The sequence below is a fragment of the Tachyglossus aculeatus genome, chromosome X1 (assembly GCF_015852505.1).
Source record: "Tachyglossus aculeatus isolate mTacAcu1 chromosome X1, mTacAcu1.pri, whole genome shotgun sequence".
Classification (NCBI taxonomy): domain Eukaryota; kingdom Metazoa; phylum Chordata; class Mammalia; order Monotremata; family Tachyglossidae; genus Tachyglossus; species Tachyglossus aculeatus.
In genome coordinates this window covers 114,800,223-114,821,125 of record NC_052101.1, presented here as the reverse complement: position 1 = coordinate 114,821,125, position 20,903 = coordinate 114,800,223, and the positions used below count along the sequence as shown (strand labels likewise).

The 20,903-nt window shown below is 51.2% G+C and overlaps 1 protein-coding gene across 4 annotated transcripts in view; it reads left to right on the top strand.

Moving 5' to 3' along the window:
• The window catches only part of KDM4B (lysine demethylase 4B), a 219,573-nt gene that overhangs the window by 132,830 nt on the left and 65,840 nt on the right, over positions 1 to 20,903 (top strand). For all 4 annotated transcript variants that reach the window (XM_038772313.1, XM_038772312.1, XM_038772314.1 and 1 more), the window contains one exon: positions 601 to 738. In XM_038772313.1, the coding sequence (XP_038628241.1) occupies positions 601 to 738 (138 nt within the window). The remainder of the gene's footprint in view (positions 1 to 600; positions 739 to 20,903) is intronic.

Below are 20,903 nucleotides of genomic sequence, written 5' to 3'. Positions count from 1 at the left end.
TTCCTGAGGCGGGGCCGTCATCAGTGAAGGTTTCTGACCAAAAACTCACTTAGGGTGTTTGGCAAGGTGGGCAGGTCCAGCAGGAATGCTGACCAACAGCTGGCTAAAGTGGACAGTGAAGATTACAGTGGTCAACCAAGGCAACCATCTGCTAGGTCATGGTGCTCCAGCACAGCGTCAGGACCTTTGCTGCAGCTGCTTCTGCTGTAAATGGATCCAGAACGTTGCGAACCTGCGGGTGTGCTTGGCGTACCACCGCACCCCTGCCCGCTTCCTTCCCCACCGCTCACGACTCCCCAGCGGGAATGTGAGGGGCAGGGCCAAGAGAGGGCCCCGGTAGCCCCTTGCCAGCCACCATCACTGGAGTGAATTCCTCCCCACAGGTTCTCTGACCCCAGGATTCGGGAAACTCCAGGGTCCTCGTCGCCTGGGGAGAAACAGATGGTGACTTTGGGCTTGGCTGTTCAGAGGAAGGAGAGAGAGAGAGAGAGAGAGAGAGGAGGGGACGGGCTAGAGATTGCCAGAGCCGTTGACTCTCGCCCTGCCCTATTATCAAATGCTATCCCAGGTGTTGACCCCATCATCTGTGTTTCTCCTCAGATCACCCAGGAGGCTGGAGAGTTCATGATCACATTTCCCTATGGCTACCATGCTGGATTCAACCACGGCTTCAACTGTGCCGAGTCGACGAACTTTGCCACCCTGCGGTGGATCGATTACGGCAAAATGGCTACACAGGTAAGGGGTCGACTCGAGCCGACTTTTTCCTTTTGTGGAAACGAGGCCCGCCACCTCTTGGACATTTTGGTTCCATCTGTGGCTCCTGGCATGCTGCTCGAACAACCGTTCCGGCCTGGGAGGTGGGTGTTGGTTTTGTTAATGAGCAAGCGGGCTTTCTTTCAGCAGCAGCCCACTGTTGGTTTGCAGAGGGTCAGGCGACGGCCCATTTCTCACTAAGGGCGGCGGGGACTTGGGGCTTTACCCCCACCCTGCTCGGCTTCTTTGCATCAGAGCCTAAGGTGCCTAGCCCGCCCCCTTCTCTGGCAGGCAGCTGGGCAGCCCAGCTCTGGTGGTCCAGAAGCACTGCCGTGGCCAACTCCGTGTTGGCTCTCTCCTACTCCTCCGGCTCTGTGGCCCCGGTTCTCACTTGCCTCTTGGGGGACTAGGCTCCAGGCAAGTGGTGCTGTTGAACCCGCCTGTGACTTGCGGGTTCAAGTGGTGACAGGGTCGTGGATAGCCCAGGCGATAGAGAGGGTGGCTCCCTGTTTTTCCTCTCTGATCTTGGTTGGGGCGGGCTCATGTTGTGGGTGAAGCAGACGGAGGTCCTCCAGCGCCGACCTCCTGTGGACTCCTGCGTCCAGGCTGCTCAGCTCTTTGTGGAGAGAGGTGGCGGCCCCGTGGCGCCTGGCTCGTTTGTTGTGCCGGTGGTTTGCAGCCCCTGGTCTCGGGGGGCCTCTCTTTAGCTGACAAATTTGACATCTGAACTCTGTGCTTGTTCAAAAATAAATTCTTCTTCAGTCCGCCAACATACATCTGAACGGGATTTTATTGACAGCTTGGAGGAGATGTGAGACGGCTTGATGGGAATGCCGCTGAGAGCCGATACAGGCAGGATTCATTGTGGCACTTCGCCTTGCCTTGGGTCCCCCGTCTTGGCTCAGCCCCTGCTTGATGCTGTAGTTTGCTGTGGCTTTGAGTGTTTTGTCCAAGGTGGGAGGCGTACGAGGCCCATGAATCACACACCCGCTCACGCGGGCACACGCCTGGATGTGTGTGAGAGAGAGAGAAAGATATTCAGCCGTTGAGGAAAATAATGATAATTACTCCTTGAAGCCCAAAATGGATGAGGACAGAAAGTGAAAAACACATAGGATGAGAGATCATTGCTGTCTCCAGGTAGATGACACGGCTGATGGGGAAACTGTTCATGCGCTGGGTCCGAAGGCATTTTTCATTAGTCATAAGAATTTCCAGGCTGGACTGATTACTGGTCCGTGCAGCCAGGTACTTTGTCTGCAGCAGTGGCCCGAGTCGGATGCTTTGGAGAAAGGTGTAATTCTCCCCAAGCCCCCCCCCCCCCAAAAAATCTGGGACTTTTCTGGTCTTTGGAGAGAAAGGTCTCAATTTGGGGATAAAAACCCCAGAGTGTTGAAGGCTGGACAGTAGTTATTCTGTTTCTCCCCCTCCCCCGGTAAATTTGCAGCTTGGAGCGGCTCAGTTTCATGTGTTGATTGATTGGTCCGTCCAATTCCAGCCTCCGGGCCCTGCAGTTCTCCCTCCCCACTTGACCTCGAGCCACCCTCCTGGGCAGTGACTCCCTGCACGATCGGTGTCAAGACTTCACAGAGAGCAAGCCCCGTTACCTCTGGCAGGTGGTCAGGTGCTTTAGAAGGGGTGGTGACCCTCTCACACCACCAGAGGACCGTTTAGTGAGGGCTGGGCAAAATTCAGTCCTCCCCGTGGAAGCGCTCCAACCGCAGCCAAAACCTGCAGCTGTTCCTGCCTGCCCCCAGCCTGCTGCAGAGGAGCTCACCAGAGCGCATCCACGGGGAGGGCTGGATTTTGCCTGCGGCTGGCTTAGTGCTATTTAGGAACTGCTGAAGTCAAAGGGGGCGGGGGCTTCTGTCCCTGCAACCTCCACCCTTCATGTGCCAGCCGGGAGGGGTGGGTGTGCGGGGTTCCTTGGCCGGCTGTCCAAATTAGCTCAGAGTCCCACCGGCTGAAATGATCACCCACCCCTGTCTGGGGCATTGCTGCTTAAGCAGGGTGGGTGTTACTGCAGTACCCTCCCTGTCCCCTCATGACCAACCAGTCAATCAGTGGTGTTTATTGAGTGCTTCCTGTGTGCAGAACACTGTACTAAGCACTTGGAAGAGTCCAATGCAATAGAGTTGGAGGATGCCTGCCCATGTTACCTTAGGACAGTGCTAGTTAATGGGAGCAATTCCGTCCTCCTCCTCCCCCACGGCCTAGAGGCTCTGGCTGGGGGAGGTTTCCAATCTCGGTTTCCTGAGCCCACATTCAGGTGGTACCCTGGCAAACACTCGGCTCTTCCCTGGCACACCTGGGAGTGGGCTTTTCTTCCAAGACTTGACCTTCCCGATTTTTCTGCTTCTTCATGCTTTTGCAAGTGAAAATTCAGTTAGTTACTCTGTGGTGGAGAGTTGGGAGAGGAGAAGGAGGAAAATGCTAGATTTGTATCAAGGAGGATGGTGAGCCCAGGTCTCCCACAGCCTAAGGTTGTGCTCCTCGAAGATCCATCAGCATGGCCTAGTGGATAGAGCCACGGGCCTGGGAGTCAGAAGGTCATGGGTTCTAATCCCCGCTCTGCCAACTGTCTGCTGTGTGACCCTGGGCAAGTCACTTCACTTCTCTGTGCCTTAATTACCTCATCTATAAAATAGGGATTGAGGCTGTGAGCCCCACGTGGGACAGGGACTGTGTCCAATTTGATTTGCTTGTATGCAGTCCAGCACTTAGTACAGTGCCTGGTACATAGTAAGCGCTTAACAAATACCATCATTAATATTATTGTCAGCTCTTTGGAAGGACCTTTGATACCTTCTGGGAACAGGCTGGTGAGGGACTTGGCAACTCCTATGCTGGAGCTGATACTCAGCAGGTGAATCTAGACTTCTTAGAGAAGCCGCGTGGCCTGGTGGAAAGAGCCCGGGCCTGGGAGTAGAGGACTTAGGATCTAGACTGTGAGCCCACTGTTGGGTAGGGACTGTCTCTAAATGTTGCCAACTTGTACTTCCCAAGAGCTTAGTACAGTGCTCTGCACACAGTAAGCACTCAGTAAATATGATTGAATGAATGAATGAATCTATGCCTGGCTCTGTCACTTCTCTGCTCTGCAACCTTGGGAGACTCATTTCAGTTCTCTGGGCCTCATCTGTAAAATGGGGATTCAATACCTGTTCTTCCTCCTACTTAGACTGGGAGCTCCATATGGGACCTGATTGCATTTACCCCATTTTAAGTACAGTGCCTGGCACATAGTAAGTGCAAAACAGAAACATTATTATTATTAGTAGTGGTAGTAGTGGTGGTGGTGGTGGTGGTAGTAGTAGTAGTGTTTTCTTTGGGGTCTCAGGTTGGAGTTTTTTCTCTGCTGCTCCAAGAAACATTCTGAGTCTTGAGATTGAAACTGGAGCGGCCATAAGTCAAATCCTCATTTACATGGTGACCTTGTCCGGCTACGTTGCGTTGTGAGCCCCCGATATTGGGGTTTCTCGTGGAAGTGCTAACAGACCCTTAACTACAGTGGTGCCAGTGAGCACTGCTCTAATATTAAAAGCAATTTTGGGCTCAGCCATGTGTTCACAAACAAGTGACATTTGGGAAGTGCAGTTTTAGATTGAGCCTCCACGCTTACATTGTTAAGCGGCGTAGCGTGAAATTACCCAACAAGCGGCCCGCAGAGTTCTGAGTTGGGCTGGGGAGAGGTGGGGAAAGTGGGTTGAGGGGTGGGAGGAGACACCGGTGCACTTAGAAGTGACAATTGGGCTCCTGACCCTTGGGTGACCAGCTCCATTGGGCTTTTGTTCCCTGGTCCAAATGTAGGCTTCCACCTGAGTTGGCAGCGGTCCCCCTGGGGTTAAAGAATGGGACCAAACCTTCCCCTACCACAACTCCCAGTTCATTAGAGGTTATTTTTGTAGTTTGTAGGCCCCACAGCTCAACGATTCTTCCCATTGGCAGATCATCTGTTTCCCTCCACCCAAACCACCGCTTGTTAGCATGTCCAGTGGAGGAGGGGCAGGGGCTGGTACGAACTGGTGTAGGGAGAGTAGTGAAATTAGCATCAGTCCATTTTGGAATTTGATAGGGATTCTGGAAGAGGGGTGGGTGGGTGTGTCTTTCTGTCTGTCTCACTGTCCCCAACAGGAATTCAGGAATGCAACTTGACAATGGCAAAAAGAGCATGGAACAGGGAGTCGGGAGGCTTGGGTTAAACCCCGGCTCCACCTCTTACCTGCCACGTGACCTCAGGCGAGTCACGCAACCCCTCTGGTCCCCTTTTCTCCCATAAAATAGAGATAAAACACCTGTTCACCCTCCCTCTCTGATCGGGAGCCTCGTGTGGTCCAGGGACTGCGTCTAATCTGATACTTAGCACCACTCTCGGCCTGCAGTAGGTGATGAATAAATGTGATCGTTATTCTTTTGGCCAATGAGACCCTGAGAAGCAAGCTGGACAGATGACTCTTCCACCGTCAGTAGTGCGGCCTGTTTTTGAGGAGGGCCAGCTCCTGAGTTGCCTCTGGCTTCCTCTGGGTATCAGGTCCAGCTTCTCCTCACCGTTAAACTGGCGGATGCTAGACCCGGCTTCATTGGGGGCAGCTAGGAGGAAGAGAAAGCTCTGGCCCTCACCCCTTTTGGCTTCTCAAAGACTTGGGGTGGTTCCCCAGGTGACACCATTCTTAGCACGTGGTTTCAACAGAGCTCCCTGTTCCATCCTTGGAGTTGAAGAGGGTCTCCCGAGGCATCCCTTCTTGCTCCGAGTCCTTTTGGAAATGCTGCAGTAGTGGGGGACCGCTGCTCAATCCTGGGAAATAGAGGATGGATGGATAGGAGGCTGGAGGGGAAAGAATGTTATTTCTTTGTGTCACTAGCACCTGCCATGCAAGTGCTAAGGGCTGCTAATTTCTATGACACCTATGACAGTAACTTTGCTGTAACCAGAGCAGAGTGTCAGCAGGAGGGAAATGAAATCCTGTAGAAATGAATTGAAGCAGTACTATGTTCTCAATTCCCTTCCCAGGCTCCCAAGACTGACTTATTTAGAGGGGAGACAACTTCATTTTGAGTTAGTGTTGAAGTAGTTTTTAAAGAGCCCCTTATGTGTCCTAGGAGTTTGCAAAGTATGTTTCAGTGAGACATTTGAAGCTGTTCATTCTAACAGACCCTGCTTGGCATTCCTAAGTGATACTTTTTTTTTTGTGTGTGTGTGTGTGGTTGTGTATGTATCTATATGTATATCTGTATCTATATATATATATATATGCATGTGTGTATATATTATAGTTTGTACCTACACTAGTGCTTAAATACCACAGTTATCAACCAGAAACTTCACAGAGGTTTCCAAAATACCAATTTATCCTCCTGTTGATTAATCGATGATAGAGTGCATGCTTATGCCTAAGGTTGAGCAGCTGTACCACTGCCCAGAGAACTAATACGCCATCAGTGATGTCATCTTAGACATGAAGGACACCTCTCTATTATTATTATTATTATTATTATTATTATTATTATTATTATTATTATTATGATCGTGGTATTTGCATTGTACTAGGCGCTGGGGTAGATATAAGGTAATAAGGTCTCACCTTGAGCCTACAGTCCAAGTAGGAGGGAGCACAGGTATTGAATCCCCATTTTACAGGTGAGGACGCTGAGGCCCAGAGAAGTGAAGTAACTCTCCCAAGGTCACAAAGCAGGCGAGTAGCAGAGCCGGGATTAGGAATCAGGCTTCCTGACTCCCAGGCCCCGGCTCTTTTACCCTAAGTCACACCTGTGTGTAGCTTTGTCCCTTTGCCGCCTTACCATGGCTTGCACACGGTAACCACCACCTCCATTTTGTGGAGCCAGAAAAACTGAGCGACTTGCCTCTCGCCATTCTTTGAATGCCGTGGAACGCCCTGGGACTCCGATGCTTCCCCGGGTCAGGTAGAAGACTCCGTCATTCATTCATTCATCCATTCAGTCGTATATATTGAGCACTTACTGTGTGCAGAGCACTGTACTAAGCACTTGGGAAGTACAAATAGGCAACATATAGAGACAGTCCCTACCCAGCAACGGGCTCACAGTCTAGAAGGGTGAGACAGACAACAAAACAAGTAAACAGGTGTCAGTACCATCAGAATAAATAGAATTATAGCCATTTACACATCATTAATAAAATAGAGTAGTAAATATGTACAAATAAAATAGAGTAATAAATATGTACAAATATATACAAGTACTGTGGGGAGGGGAGGGGGTAGGGCAGAAGAAGGAAGTGGGGGCGATGGGGAGGAGGATGAGGAGAGGAAAAAGAGGGGGGCTCAGTCAGGGAAAACCTCCTGGAGGAGGTGAGCCCTCTGTAGGGCTTTGAAGGGAGGAAGAGAGCTAGTTTGGCAGATTCATTCATTGTCGTATTTATTGAGCGCTTACTGTGTGCAGAGCACTGTACTAAGCGCTTGGGAAGTAGAAGTTGGCAACATATAGAGACGGTCCCTATCCAACAGCGGGCTCACAGTCTAGAAGGGGGAGACAGACAACAAAACATATTAACAAAATAAAATAAATAGAATAAATATGTACAAGTAAAATAGAGTAATAAATATGTACGAACATATATACATATATATATATGTATATACAGGTGCTGTGGGGAGGGGGAAGGAGGTAAAGTGGGGGGAGGTGGAGGAGGGAGAGAGGAAGGAGGGGGCTCAGTCTGGGAAGGCCTATGTGTGGAGGGAGGGCATTCCAGGCCAGGGGTAGGACTTGGGCTTTGGTCGACGTCAGGACAGGCGAGAACGAGGCACAATGAGGAGGTTAGCGGCAGAGGAGCAGAGGGTATGAGCTGGGCAACTCAATGAAAGCAAGACCCCCATAGCTGTGAGCAACAAAATATATCCCCGTCATCCGGATAGGGAAGGCAGGAAATCTGAGTGCCTCCTTTGGGCGGTCGGCCCCAGCTCAGGCTGCCTTTGCCCCGGCCCCCTTGCTTGTTTATTCATTCAATCATATTTATTGAGTGTTTAGCAGAGCACTATACTAAGCACTTGGGAGAGTACAGTACAGCAATCAACAGACATATTCCCTGCCCTGGTGCTGAGGACAGAGAGAAGCGGGAGAGGAGACTTCCATCAGCCTGTCTTGACAGGGTCTAAATTTTGGTCTTCCCCTCTGCAGCTAACGGTGCACTTTGAGAGTTTCTGGTTCCTGTAGCGCTCCTGAACAGCTAGAGTATTTCCTGGGCCCTCTGTTATTGTTGCATTATAGCTTCCTGTTGTGCCCCCCCCCCCCCCCCAATCTTTTGGATTTTTTCACATCCCACTGGAGCTTCTCAGGATCTTGTTGACGGGCCTTGTTTCCTGTGGCAAGACTTCTGAACATCACTAAGGTTTCTGTCACCCCTCCCAGATTCCTATGAGGTTTTATAGGCTGTGAGCCTGCTGTTTAAAGTCCCTTGAGAACAGTAGCTCTTCGGGCATCATTGATGCCATTAAGTGCCACATGGTAGCCTTGGAAATAGCCGCTTCCCTATGGTGATGATTCATAGTGGAGCTGAGAGGGGGGCATGGGGCAAAGTATGTTGGTTTCTTTGTTTAACCTATCACTGTAGATTCGGGGCCCGGGGGGCGGGGGGGGGGGGGGGGGGGGAGTTTGGCTGATTTGGTTTTTTTTTTTTCCAAAGAAAAAAGAAAAAAGAGTGTGGGTTGGAAACAAACTTTGGAGGGAGACGGGAGGGCTAGGTAGCGGGCTGTTCTCCTCAGTCAAGGACTGAGTCTCTTCCCCAAAAGAAAATCAAATTCTTGTCCAAATTGACCCAAACCAATCACTGGCAGCTAATGCAAAATTCAGTTAAGGTTAAAAGAATTGTTAGGTGATGACTACCGCCGCTCCTTAGTACGATAAAGGCCCAGCATCACCTGGACTAGCCCTGACTCCTGTGCCCAGATCTGGACCCAGGCCATGAGACTGTCCCCTTCTCTGCCAGGACGATCAGTCGGGGGACATGGCACATACCTAAACAGGGTTGCGAACACTAGCTAGTGAGTGTACTTTCAATTATTTATTAGAATCCCAGTTATCGGGCAATTTGGAGCCTAGGGAGGAGGGCGGGGGAGGCGAGAGATGGGTATCCGATCACAGAAGGCGGCTCTTAAAGGACTTGAACAAAGAGTTTCAACATTTCAGAGGTCATGGAGATAGGTTGGATGGCGAGGCGGGGATAGAAGAGCTAAGTGGGAGGATCCGATTTGAGATAAAACACAAGTTGGAAGAAATAAAAGTGTGTGAGCCTCCCTGGGGTTTGCTTCCAGAGCCATTATTAGACTACCTCCACTTTCCCGATAGGGCCTCAGAGGGGGAAATTTCTTCCTGATTGTTGGCAGACGGGGGGAGAGGGAGTGTCAGAAAACTGACCAGTAACCTTGTAACTCCATCCTTATTCTGCTTGTTCCAAAGTGTCAGCATCACCAGGGTTGGCTGGCGCCCAGTTCTGGGTGTTGGACACCACACTGGATGCTCTCTGTGTGCAGAAAGCACAGTCCTGAGCCAGGCGGCTGTGAATAGAGCCTGGGCACTGTGTTGAACGCTTGGGAGAGTGCAATATAACTGACACATTCCCTGCCCACAATGAGCCAACAGTCTAGAGAGGGAGACAAACATTAATATAAATAGATAAAATGACAGATATGGACATTTGTGCTCTGGGACTGGGAGGAAGGCTGAATAGATGGAGCAAGTCAAGGTGTCCCAAGCACTTAACCAGTGCTCTGCACAGTCGGCCCTCCATCAATAGCATGGGTAGTGGAATGAAAAGATGTCCTCCCTGCCTTTGGAGAGCTTCTAGCCTAATAAATCAGTAATATTTATTGAGTGCTTACTGTGTGCAGAGCGCTGTACTAAGAGTTTGGGAGAGTATACTGTAACAAAAACATTCCCTGTCCATGACAAGCTTACAGTCTAACGGGGAAGATGTCGGCATAAATGGCTGATTAAACAATGGGAGGGTGTGAGAATGGATCTGCCGAGCCCAGACAGAGAGGTGAATCCATACTAGGTAACCGGAAGTCATCAAAGTGCCACAGAGGGTCTAGTAAGGGCCCCAGGCCCTTTATAAACACCTTGAAAGGTGTTCGCCTCAGCCATTCGGTCCAATGCAGTAGCCAATTTGGATGCTTCCTCTCCCATTTATTGTGACAGTCAATCAATCAATGGTATTTATTAAGTGCTAACTGTATGCACAGCACTGAATGAAGCACTTAGGTGAGTGCAGTATAACAGTTGGTAGACATGCTAGGGGTAGACACCCCCTTGGCTCAAGTTGGAGGTTGATAAACTGGAAACTTCTCGTGGGCAGGGATTATGTCAATCAACTCTGTTGCCCCCTCCAAAGGGTGTAGTACGGTGCTCTGCACAAAGTGCTCAGTAAATCTCAGTGATCAATCGATCGCTGGTGACTGGATTTGTTATTGTGTAGCCCCCCAGTGTCTCGTAGGGCTCCCTGTTCATTCGTTTATTCATTTAATTGTATTTATTGAGCGCTTACTGTGTGCAGAGCACTATACTAAGCACTTGGGAAAGTACAATACAGTAATAAACAGTGACATTCCCTGCCCACAGTGAGCTTACAGTCTAGAGAGGAGGAGACAGACATTGATACAAATAAAGTTACAGATGTGTAGATAAGTGTTGTGGGGCTGGGAGGGGAGAAGAGCAAAGGGAACAAGTCAGGGCGATGCAGAGGAAGTGGGAGATGAGGAAAAGTGGGACTTAGTCTGGGAAGGCGTCTTGGAGGAGATGTGGCTTCAATAAGGCTTTGAAGATGGGGGAGAGTAATTGTCAGATTGGAGGAGGGAGGGCTTTCCAGGCCAGAGGCAAGCTTTGGGCTAGGGGTCGGCGGAAAGACAAGCAAGATAGAGGCAGTGAGAAGGTAAACGCTGGAGGAACGAGGCATGCGGGCTGGGTTGTAGAAGGAGAGAAGCAAGATAAGTTAGGAGGGGGCAAGGTGATGGAGTGCTTAAAAGCCAATGGTGAGGAGTTTTTGTTTGATACCGAAGTGGATGGGCAACCACTGGAGTTTTTTGAGGAATGGGGTGATGTCCTGAATGTTTTTGTAAAAAAAAAAAAAAAAAAAAAAAAAAAAAAGATCCAGGCAGAGGAGTGACGTGTGGACTAGAGTGGGGAGAGACAGGAGGTTGGGAGGTTAGCAAGGAGGTTGATGCAGTAATCTGGGGGGGATAGGATGAGTGATTGTATATTAACGTGGAAACAGTTTGGATGGAGAGGAAAGGGCAGATTTCAGCCATGTTGTTGGCAGTGTCATCTCAGAATGGGAGTAGCAAAAACAAGTTGGACCTCTCTGTGGATTGCTGCTTCATAGTGTCCCCCACCCCTTTTGAAAAACGGGTATTTGTTAAGCACTTAGAGTGTACCAAAGTACTGGGATAAGGTCCCAACTCGCTGGTGTGTAATCGGTTGCCCGTGGAATACAGCTCCCTCATTGATCCAAGGGAAGGTGTTATCATTTGTTTGGATGGGGTGGCCAGTTTTAGACGACTGGAAGGACTCCTTTAAGTGAGGCATCGGGGGTCTGGCTTAGATCCCCTCTTGGGGCAGTCACCCCCTCAACCTGGCCCGACCCTCGAACTGGCTGAACGGGATCAGAAGTGGTCAGGCCTCGCTTTTTGGGGGTAGACCCAGCAGTGGTGGTTCCAGAATCCATCGGGGTGAGAGCGCCATTTATTTATTCATTCATTCAGTTGTATTTAATGAGTGCTTACTGTGTGCAAAGCGCTGGGCTAGATAGTTAATCAGGTTGGACACAATCCCTGTCCCACATGGGGCTCACAGTCTAAGTAGGAGGGAAAACAGGTATTAAATCCCTATTTTACAGTTGAGGAAACTGAGGCACAGCAGACAAGTGGCAGAACCTGGGATTAGAACCCAGGTCTTTTGACTCCTAGGCTTGGGCTTTTTCCACCATTCATTCATTCAATTATATTTATTGAAAGCTTACTGTGTGCAGAGCACTGTACTAAGCACTTGGAAAGTACAATACAGCGATAAAGAGATACAATCCCTGCCCACAATAGGCTCACAGTCGGGGGTGGGGGGGGAGGGGGCGGGGAGAGACAGACATTAAAACAAGTAAACAGGCATCAATATAAATAAATAGAATTATAGATATATATACATAAGTGCTGTGGGACGGGGGGAGGAAGAGCCAAGGGAGCAAGTCGAGGTGACACGGAAAGGAATGGGAGCTGGGGGGGTGGGGGTGGGGCCTAGTCTGGGAAGGCCTCTTGGAGGTGCACCTTCAGTAGGGCTTTGAAGGGGAGGAAGAGTGATTGTCTGGCGGATTTGAGGAGGGAGGGTGTTCCAGGCCAGAGGTAGGATGTGGGCCAGGGGTCGGCGGCGAGACAGATGAGAACGAGGCACAATAAGAAGGTTAGCACCAGAGGAGCGGAGTGTGCGAGCTGGGATGTAGAAGGAGAGAAGGGTATCACCCCTCTCCCTACCTTCAAAGCCTTACTAAAATCACAACTCCTCCAGGAGGCTTTCCAAGGAGGCCTTCCACAACTAAACCCTTGTTTCCCCTACCCACCCTCCCTCTGGTTTTGCCTATGTACGTGGGTCAGTACCAAAGCAACGAGGCCTAGTGGAAAGAGCACGGGCTTGGGAGTCAGAGGACCTGGCTGTTTCTGCTAGGCCTGGTCTGTGGCTTGGGATGCCGGAAGGGACTAAGCTCATTATGCATGGCATAGTGGATAGAAAGTTATGGGTTCTAATCCCATCTCTGCCACTTATCTACTGGGTGGCAGCAGAGTGAAGTGTGGTCTGGAGTGGGAGGAGACAGGAGGCTGGAAGGTCAGGAAGGAGGCTGATACGGTAACCAAGGTAGGCTACGATAAGAACTTGGATTGAAGTGGTAGCAGTTTGGATGGAGAGGAAAGTTGAGAAGGTTGAACTGATAGTGATAGATTGAATATGTGGGTTGAATGAGAGAGGTGAATCAAGGATAATGCCAAGGTTACGGGCTGGTGAGACAGGAAGGATAGTGGTGATGTCAACAGTGACGGGAAAATCATGGGGAGCCCGGTGTGGTCAGGGATTGTCTCTCTCTATTGCTGAGTTGTACCTTCCAAGCAGTTAGTAATAATAATAATAATAGTAATAATAATAATGGCATTTATTAAGCGCTTACTATGTGCAAAGCAAAGCACTGTAATAAGTACAAGGTGATAAGGTTGTCCCACGAGGGGCTCACAATCTTAATCCCCATTTTAAAGATGAGGTAACTGAGGCACAGAGAAGTTAAGTGACTTGCCCAAAGTCACACAGCTGACAATTGGCAGAGCTGGGATTTGAACCCATGATCTCTGATTCCAAAGCCCGTGGTTTTTCCACTGAGCCACGCCGCTTCTGCTGTGCACACAGTAAGGGCTCAGTAAATACGATTGAATGAATTCAGTTGTATTTCAGTCGTATTTGAGCGCTTACTGTGTGCAGAGCACTGTACTAAGTGCTGGGGAGAGTACAGTACAACAATAGACACATTCCCTGCCCACAACAAGCTTACAGTCCAGAGGGAGGGGGCTCATAGTCTTAATCCCCATTTTACAGTTTAGGTAGCTGAGTCCCAATGAAGTGACTTGCCCCAGATCACACAGCAGATGAGTGGCGGAGCCGGGAGTAGTACCCAGGTCCTTCTGACTCCCAGGACAGTGCTCTCACGCTGCTTTTTGAACAGCACTTGGAGAACAGGGAGACTTTCTAGAACTGGGCAGGCAGACTGGTGGGAGAGCTCACAGATAATCATCGTTGCCTTAAAGAAAATCAAGCCTGGATGTCAGTGTGGCTCTGCTGCTGGTGGAATTGAACCTAAGATTTTCTGGGCTTGAGGGGTTCTTCAAGAGTGCACATTCCAGGGAACGTTTCTTTCCTCATGAGGGAAGCAAAGCACACCTTTGGGTGAGGGTTTGTTCCTCAGGAAAAGTAGATTGCCTCCTCCACTCTCTTCCAGCCTTGATCTTCTGCAGGTTGGATTGAGGCCCGGGGCTTGAATGCCCTGGTCCAGAGCTCCTGCTGCTGCCACCGCTGCTGTTGCTGTCAAGAAGGAGTTAGCCTGCAGCAGTTTTCAGATCCAGTGGAATTTCATCAGAAGTAGCAACCCCTTCTATTGTTCGCCCCACCAGCCCTTTCTCTTCTGTCCCCCCCAACCCTTTTCAAGCCCCTGTGCGCCTCCCCTCTATGACTCCTTGAAGCCCCCAATGGGGTCCTCCCACACTGAACCATTCCTGTGCATCAGAAAAGGCACTGGCTGTAAGGCAAGGAAAGGGCAAGTTGAGCAGGACAGGGTTTAATCGTAGTGAAAAATGGGTGCCCAGGACTGATTTGGTTCTGGGTTATAAATGTGGGGAGTGGGCTCAGGGGTGTAGGAAGAGGGTGGGTGGGGCGTGGATGTCAGAGGGAAGGGTGCCACTTTCAGTGAAGTCCATCTACTGGTAGAACTCACCTTGCTGTCATGGAACTCCTGGCTTTGGGAAAGGGGCTGTCTGTGGCTTGAGGAGAGGATCCCTGCTAGGGGCGGAAGTAAGGTCAGGTTGTCTAGAGTGGGGCACTGCTAAAAGCTTAAATGCCAGTGTTCCTGTGACAGCTCAAGCAATTCCAAAGCAGGCTCTTTTGCTTCTCTTTCCACCGCTGCCGCGGCCCCCCCCCCCCCCCCCCCCCCACCGATTCCTCCATGGCAACTTGAGGGCTGGGCTGCTCCTTCCCAGCGTGTGTGCCAAGGAGGGGACATGGCCCCAACACGACACTGACCCGAGGCCACAGTTTTGGGGCCCGAACTGCAGTGTGCCAAGCGGCCTGTTGGCTCTGGGTGGGGTGCTGATGGCATAAGGCCCACTCTGGGTGTGGGTTATGGGACAGGGAAGAGCCAGCTCAGGCTCCAGCGCTCCCACACTTTCAGCTGGCGGGATGCTGCCTTGGGCCTGGGGACCTGTGATGTTCTTCCAATCAATGCTGGACCACAGAATGAGCCGGAGTCTTGCTGCTGCCGCTACCATGACTTGAATTGGCCTGCTTCTTCCCCTCCTCCCCTCCACAGGAACACCTGGTTTTAGCAGAATGGTCGGGCACCTTTAAATACATTGGCCCACCTCCATGCCCATATGAGTCCATTTTTACTTTCACCCCCGGTACCTGCTGAGTTTTTCTGGAACAGGACAGCTGTAGGTGGGTCACAGCTTCATTGTTTTACCTTCCCCCCCCCGCCCCCCGCCCCCCCCTTTGGATCCATTGACAAGACCTGGCTTTTATTCTGGCCTTTTCTCTGTTGTCTGGGGACAGCTGGCGGGGCTGCCGGGGTTCAGAGATCTGTTTGCCACATGGAGAGTTTTTGGGGGGGCGGTAGGAAGGAGAAGGGAGGGATCAGTTCTAACACCCCAACTTGGTTTACAAGGAACTTATTTCCTGTAAAATGTAAAATAAATTGGGTTTGCTGCTTCCGAGAACTGTTTGTTCCTTCTGTTTGGTAATGATTTCTCTTGCTCTGGGTGATTAAGCAAAGGCCTGAGGGGAGGTGACAGGGTGGGAGGGGGTAGAGGGAATGGATGGAGGAAGGAAAGGGAGTGGAGGATAGAACCTCTTAGATCGGGATAGCTTCCTCCCTCCCTGACCCAGTCGAATTCCAAGGGATTGGGGTTGATGTGGTTGGGTTGATGTGGTCTCCCTGTCTTTCCCTGCCTCACTAACTCGATGATTTATGGAGCTGAAGGGGTTGTGGGCTCTGTGTTGTCAGAAACTGCCAAGTGAAGACTGTGTCGAGTAGTTTATCCCCCTGCTCTTTTCTGGCCCTTAGTAGCCCCTGCCCTGTGGAAAAATAACTTTTCCTCAACAGAAGGAAAACAGAACTCATCTTCCCACCCAAATCCTGTCCTCCCCCTGGCTTTCCCATCACTGTAGACAGCACCACTATCCTCCCTCTCACAGGCTCGTATACTTGGCACTATCCTCGACCCCCCCCCCCCCACCGCCCCCCGCCAAATATTCAATCTGTCACCAAATCCTGTTGGTTCTGCCTTCGCAACATTGCTAAAATCTGCCCTTTCCTCTTCATCCAAAGTGCTATCACATTAATCCAAGTACTCATCCTAACCCGCCTTGACTATCGCATCAACCTCTTTGGTGATCTCCCTGCCTCTTATCTTTTTCTCACCCCAGTCCATACTGTAGTCTGCTGCCCCCCTTTTTTTTTTTAAAAAAAGTTTAATCCACATTCCCTGACTCTTCAAGAACCTCCAGTTTTGCTCAGCCCCCTCTGCATCAAACGGAAATGCCTCATCATTGGCTTTAAAGCCCTCAATCACTTTTTCCCTTCCTATCTTACCTCACTGATTTCCTACTACAGTCCAACCCACTCTCTTCGCTCCTCTAGCGCCAACCTAGTCACTGTGCCTCAATCTTGTCTATCTTGCCGCTGACACCACGCCTATGTCCTGCCTCTGACCTGGAGCACCCTCCACCTTCATAGCTGACAGATGATCACTCTCCCCACCTTCAAAACCTTGTTGAAAGCATGTCTCCAAGAGGCCTTCTCCAAGCCCTCATTTCCCCTACTCCCTCTCTCTTCTGTGTTGCCCTTGCACTTAGATCTGTACCCTTTATTCATCCCACAGCACTTATGTCCATAACCATAACTTATTTTCATGTCTGTCTCCTTCTCTAAACTGGAAGCTCCTTGTGGACAGGGATCGTGTCTTACCAACTCAGTTATATTGCGCTCAGTACAGTGCTCTGCACACAGTAAGCACTTAATAAAGGCTACTGATGAATTGATTGATCGAGCTGGCTCTTCTGCCCAGAGAGACCCAGACTGAGAGGATTGTTATGTGCAGAAAGGTGCCAAGGGGTGGGCGGGATGAACCCGGAATTGTGGTTCCCCAAATCCCACAGTCCCAGGATGAGGGAGGCACCCAATGAAGCTGGAGCCAAAATAAGCCCTCATCATTATTGCAGTGCCAGGACTTGGTGTAGCAACTTGGTTTTCCTGTTTTGTTTTCTCTTCTGTTATCTCTATCCTCGCAGCATCCCTGTAAGGTGGTAAGAAGCAAGTGTGATCATTCCCGTTTTACGGGTGAGAAAACTGAGGCACAGAGTGGCTGTGACTTCTGAGCGGCTGAGCCGGGACTAGAACCCAGGTGTCCTTCCAGATCTGGGAGGATTTGAGGAGGAGCATGGCATAGTGGATAGAGCATGGGCCTGGAAGTCAGAAGGTCATAGGTTCTAATCCCGGCTCCACTGCTTGTCTGCTGTGTGACCTTGGGCAAGTCACTTTACTTCTCTGTGCCTCAGTTACCTCATCTGCAAAATGGAGATTAAGACTGTGAACCTCATGAGGGACAGGGACTGTCTCCAACCTGATTTGCTGGTGTCCACCCCAGCGCTTGGTACACTGCCTGGCACAGAGTAAGCGCTTATCAAATACCACAATTATTATCTGGGTCCTGTCCACCAGCGCACACTGTCTCCCTGCCTAACCCCTCCGCCCCTCCCTATTGCCAACACCCTGGTGGGGGCTAGAAGAGGAAAATCATTCATAAATGCAGTGTGCAGAGGAAAATATCAGTAAGTTTGGATTCAAGGGTGGAAAAATCCATAATGGACTACTAGAGTGAAAGTTTGGGGAGGTGATTGTAGTGCTTACTGTGTGCAGAGCACTGTACTAAGTGCTGGGTGAGAATAAACAGGAGATAATTAGACATGGTCCCTTGGGGGGCTCCCAATCTAAGAGGTCGGATCGTTATCCGGGAGGGCAGCCATCACACGGTTCCTCCAAACATCCTGGGGCCCCTGTCAGAGACCGGGTTCTGGGATGGATTGACTTTGTGGAGGTAATAATAATAATAATCGTATTTGTTAAGCACTTACTATGTATAAAGCACTGTTCTAAGCGCTGGATGTGTGTATGGGGTGGGGGAGGCGAGGGTCCTCTCAGATGTCACTATGAGATTATAAAAGGAGATGAGACCCAGAAAGTGAGGGACTTTGAGCTTTCAAGGCAGGAGGTTGTGTGGCTCCAAAAGGCAGTGCAGTGTAGTATATTCTTTCTCATTAGTGGTAGCTTAATAAGGGCTTGTTGTTTGTAAAATAATGCCTACCGGCCCCGTGGTTTCAGCTCCCGTGCCGCAGTCCTGTCAGTGGCGGGCAAAAAAGCCTTCTCTCACTGCAGGAATCCCAGAGAGAGTGATTCCCAGTGTCATTGCAAACAGTCTCTCTTCTTTCTTCATAAAGGAGACTGGAGGGAAATGAGTCGTCTCACACCTTTGGCTCTGGCCTGTCCTCAGTCAGAGCCCTGGGGCCCGGAACAGGAGCCAGCCATGTGGATGTGCATGCATGTTGTCTTTCCACCGTTCGCCAGGGCCTAGGATGGGCTTCAAATGGGGCTCGTTTGTGTGCGTTGTGATTCCTTATAAAGAGACGAATGTTCAGGGTTAGTGGTGTCTCAACAGCAGAGCGCCTGCTCCCCAGCCCACGGGACCCTCTTGCCTACCCCGTTGTCAGATGAGCCGTTGGCCGAGCCCGACTCCTATTTTCTTCTTCCTCTCCTACTCCCGGTTCCTCGGGGCCCGTGAAAGGAGGAGATTTGTCATCTTTTCAGGGGTCGGTTGGTAGGTGATTGATTTGCCACCAGAGTCTCTGCTTTTTGTCAAATTTAGCATCGTAATGAGCATTGCACGGCTCAGGGGCTCCCTGTTTGGCTGCCTTGATGTACGTCTGCTGCTTCTGTCCTCGGCGATGCTGGCAGAGTGGCGGGGTGGGGGGTGGGGAGGATGGCTCTGCTCCTCCCCTCCCACCTCCCCCTCCTCGTCCCCTTACTCTTGCGCCCCCGATTCCCTTCCCTTCTCTCCCCCAGCCACCCATGTGCCTTCGGAGATACCTCGCGATTTCTGACGGGCCATCCCTTCTCCCTGCCTTTCCACGTGGAAAAGGGAACGTTTCAGAAAGAAACCCATGATGCGCGGTCGGAGCCGACTCGTCTCCCTAGGCCTTCCAGCTCCCTCTTTGTTTAATCATTCGTCTTTGTGTGACAGCCCTGCCGCTTGTTTTCTTCCAGTTCGCTTCCCTGGTGACGGCTGCCAGCCTGTTTGGATGGCTGTTTGCAGGGTAGCTCCCAGAGACAAATGCTGTCTGTTCCGGGGCAAGGGCACAGGTTTTACTCCAGCTCAAGTAACTTGCCAGCTTCCCTTCTCTGAATAGCGTTGCAGGTTGAAAAAGCTTCAGACCCAGAGAATCGGGGGGCTTCAATCACTGCTAGCTCCCACCGGGGAATTGGGCCTTGGTGATTTAAATGAATGAATGGGCTCTTCAGATCTGCAGCTCCCGCCCCCACCTCTGCCCCCATTCCCATTCTTTGTTGAAATAGCACTGGTGGGGGCACAGGGGGGCGGGAGCAGCGCCACTGTTTTAGAGCTATGGCAGCAGCATTTCACCTGTTTCACATTTGGCCGGCAGAACCATTTGATGTCTTCACTAGGCTGGTAATCTACCACTTGGATTGAGACATTGCCCGACCTGAGCAGCACAGGGCTTCTGGGGGCCCCTGGGCTGGACGGAGAGACGGTGGCTGGGCAGTGTTGAGAAGGCAGGGTGACCAGCGGCGGGGCACGCTCCCCTCTCTCATGGGTCAGAGATGACCCTCCAACAGGTGTTTGCTCAGGTTGGAAGGCAGTGACAGCACACGGCCCTTTCAGGGTTTGCCGGACAGACTCCTAGAATCCCATATGTGCAGTTCCGTAACGGGGGTCACGCCCTGGTGGAGGACTAGAAAAGTGAGCACGGGGGAACCGGGGCTGAGGAGGGGCATGAGTGGTGGGGAGAGCTGGCACTGCCATTTTGTGGCTTCCTGTTGGCCTGAGCTTTGTATCGGGGAGAGGGTGGAATGCCCTGGGCCAAGATTCTGCCTGGTGAGGTCAGCCTGATTCATTCGTTGGCTGTTTTGGTCTGGGGGTAAATCCTAGCAACCCCCCAAAAGAGAGGCAGCTCTTTGTTTTTGAGAGCGGACACTATGCAGATTTATAAAGCTGGAGCCTATTGCTGAGTAGTTGCTGACCCGCTGCCGTTCTGGAAGGAGGAGAAGGTGATGCTTCCCGGACTGCTGCCGCATGCATTAGTGGAGGAGCCGAAGATCGTAGGAGCCCAAGACGCTGTGGGTTTCTGCCCTACATGGGCGCCAAGACGCTGGAGCAGTTTGCCCCGGATTTTGAGAGGCAGTGGAAGGAGAGGCCCTTAGAGGCAGGGTTGCCATTAGATGGCTTTCTGGCTTTCCACAGGGATTGAGGTCCAGGCCCCAAAGGAAGTTCAAGAAGAGCTTTCTGCTTGGATGAGGTCTGTTTCTTCTGGGGTGCGGGTGGGCGGGGGGCGGGGAGTGCGAACCTAGCCTCGTCTTTGGGCACTGAGGCCAGGAAAACAGAAAGGCCACCCAGATCTTGATCGAGCAGCGGCCAAAAGGAAAAAGAAACTTGGACTGAATGTCTCCTTGGGTACAAGCTGGGGCCGTTCCCATACATCATCGATGAGCATTTTCTCATGACTCTCGGAAGGGCTTAGAGCGAGTGGGCTTCTCCTGGCCCGGCCTCTGACCCGTCCATCGGAAGCCAGCATCTCCCGTAGGTCACTGCCCAGCGGGTGGGGTAGCAACCCTGCAGCCCAGGCCTCGGGGAGCCCTCTGAAATCTCGGCCTAATTGTTTTGTTTATGAAATGCCGGCAAGAGTTTCCAGTGGGTTTCCTAATGAACTGGTTTGTTATTGCGACTTGCTGTGATGCTGGTAATTACACTAGAGACGGGGGGTCAAGGCTCATCTTCCTTCCCACGAGTTCTGAGCTGCCAGCCAGAAAGCATGAGATGAACCCATAAAGGCGTGGCTGGGCCAGCGATCTGCATTTAACTCCTTGGGAGCCTGCAAAGCCTTGCCCCCACTGGCCGGAAGGGCAGTGGAGGGAAAGGTAGCGGATCAGGGAGTTGGAGTGTGCCCACCCTGTGCTGTTAAAGGACCCCAGGAAGTGGTCCTTTTCTTCAGCTCCTTTCCCCTACCTGGCTTTCCTGGGTGAGTGGGTGGCATCTGGCAGAGTGCCATCCCAGCCCGTGCTTCTTCACCATAGGGTTTGTGGTGCC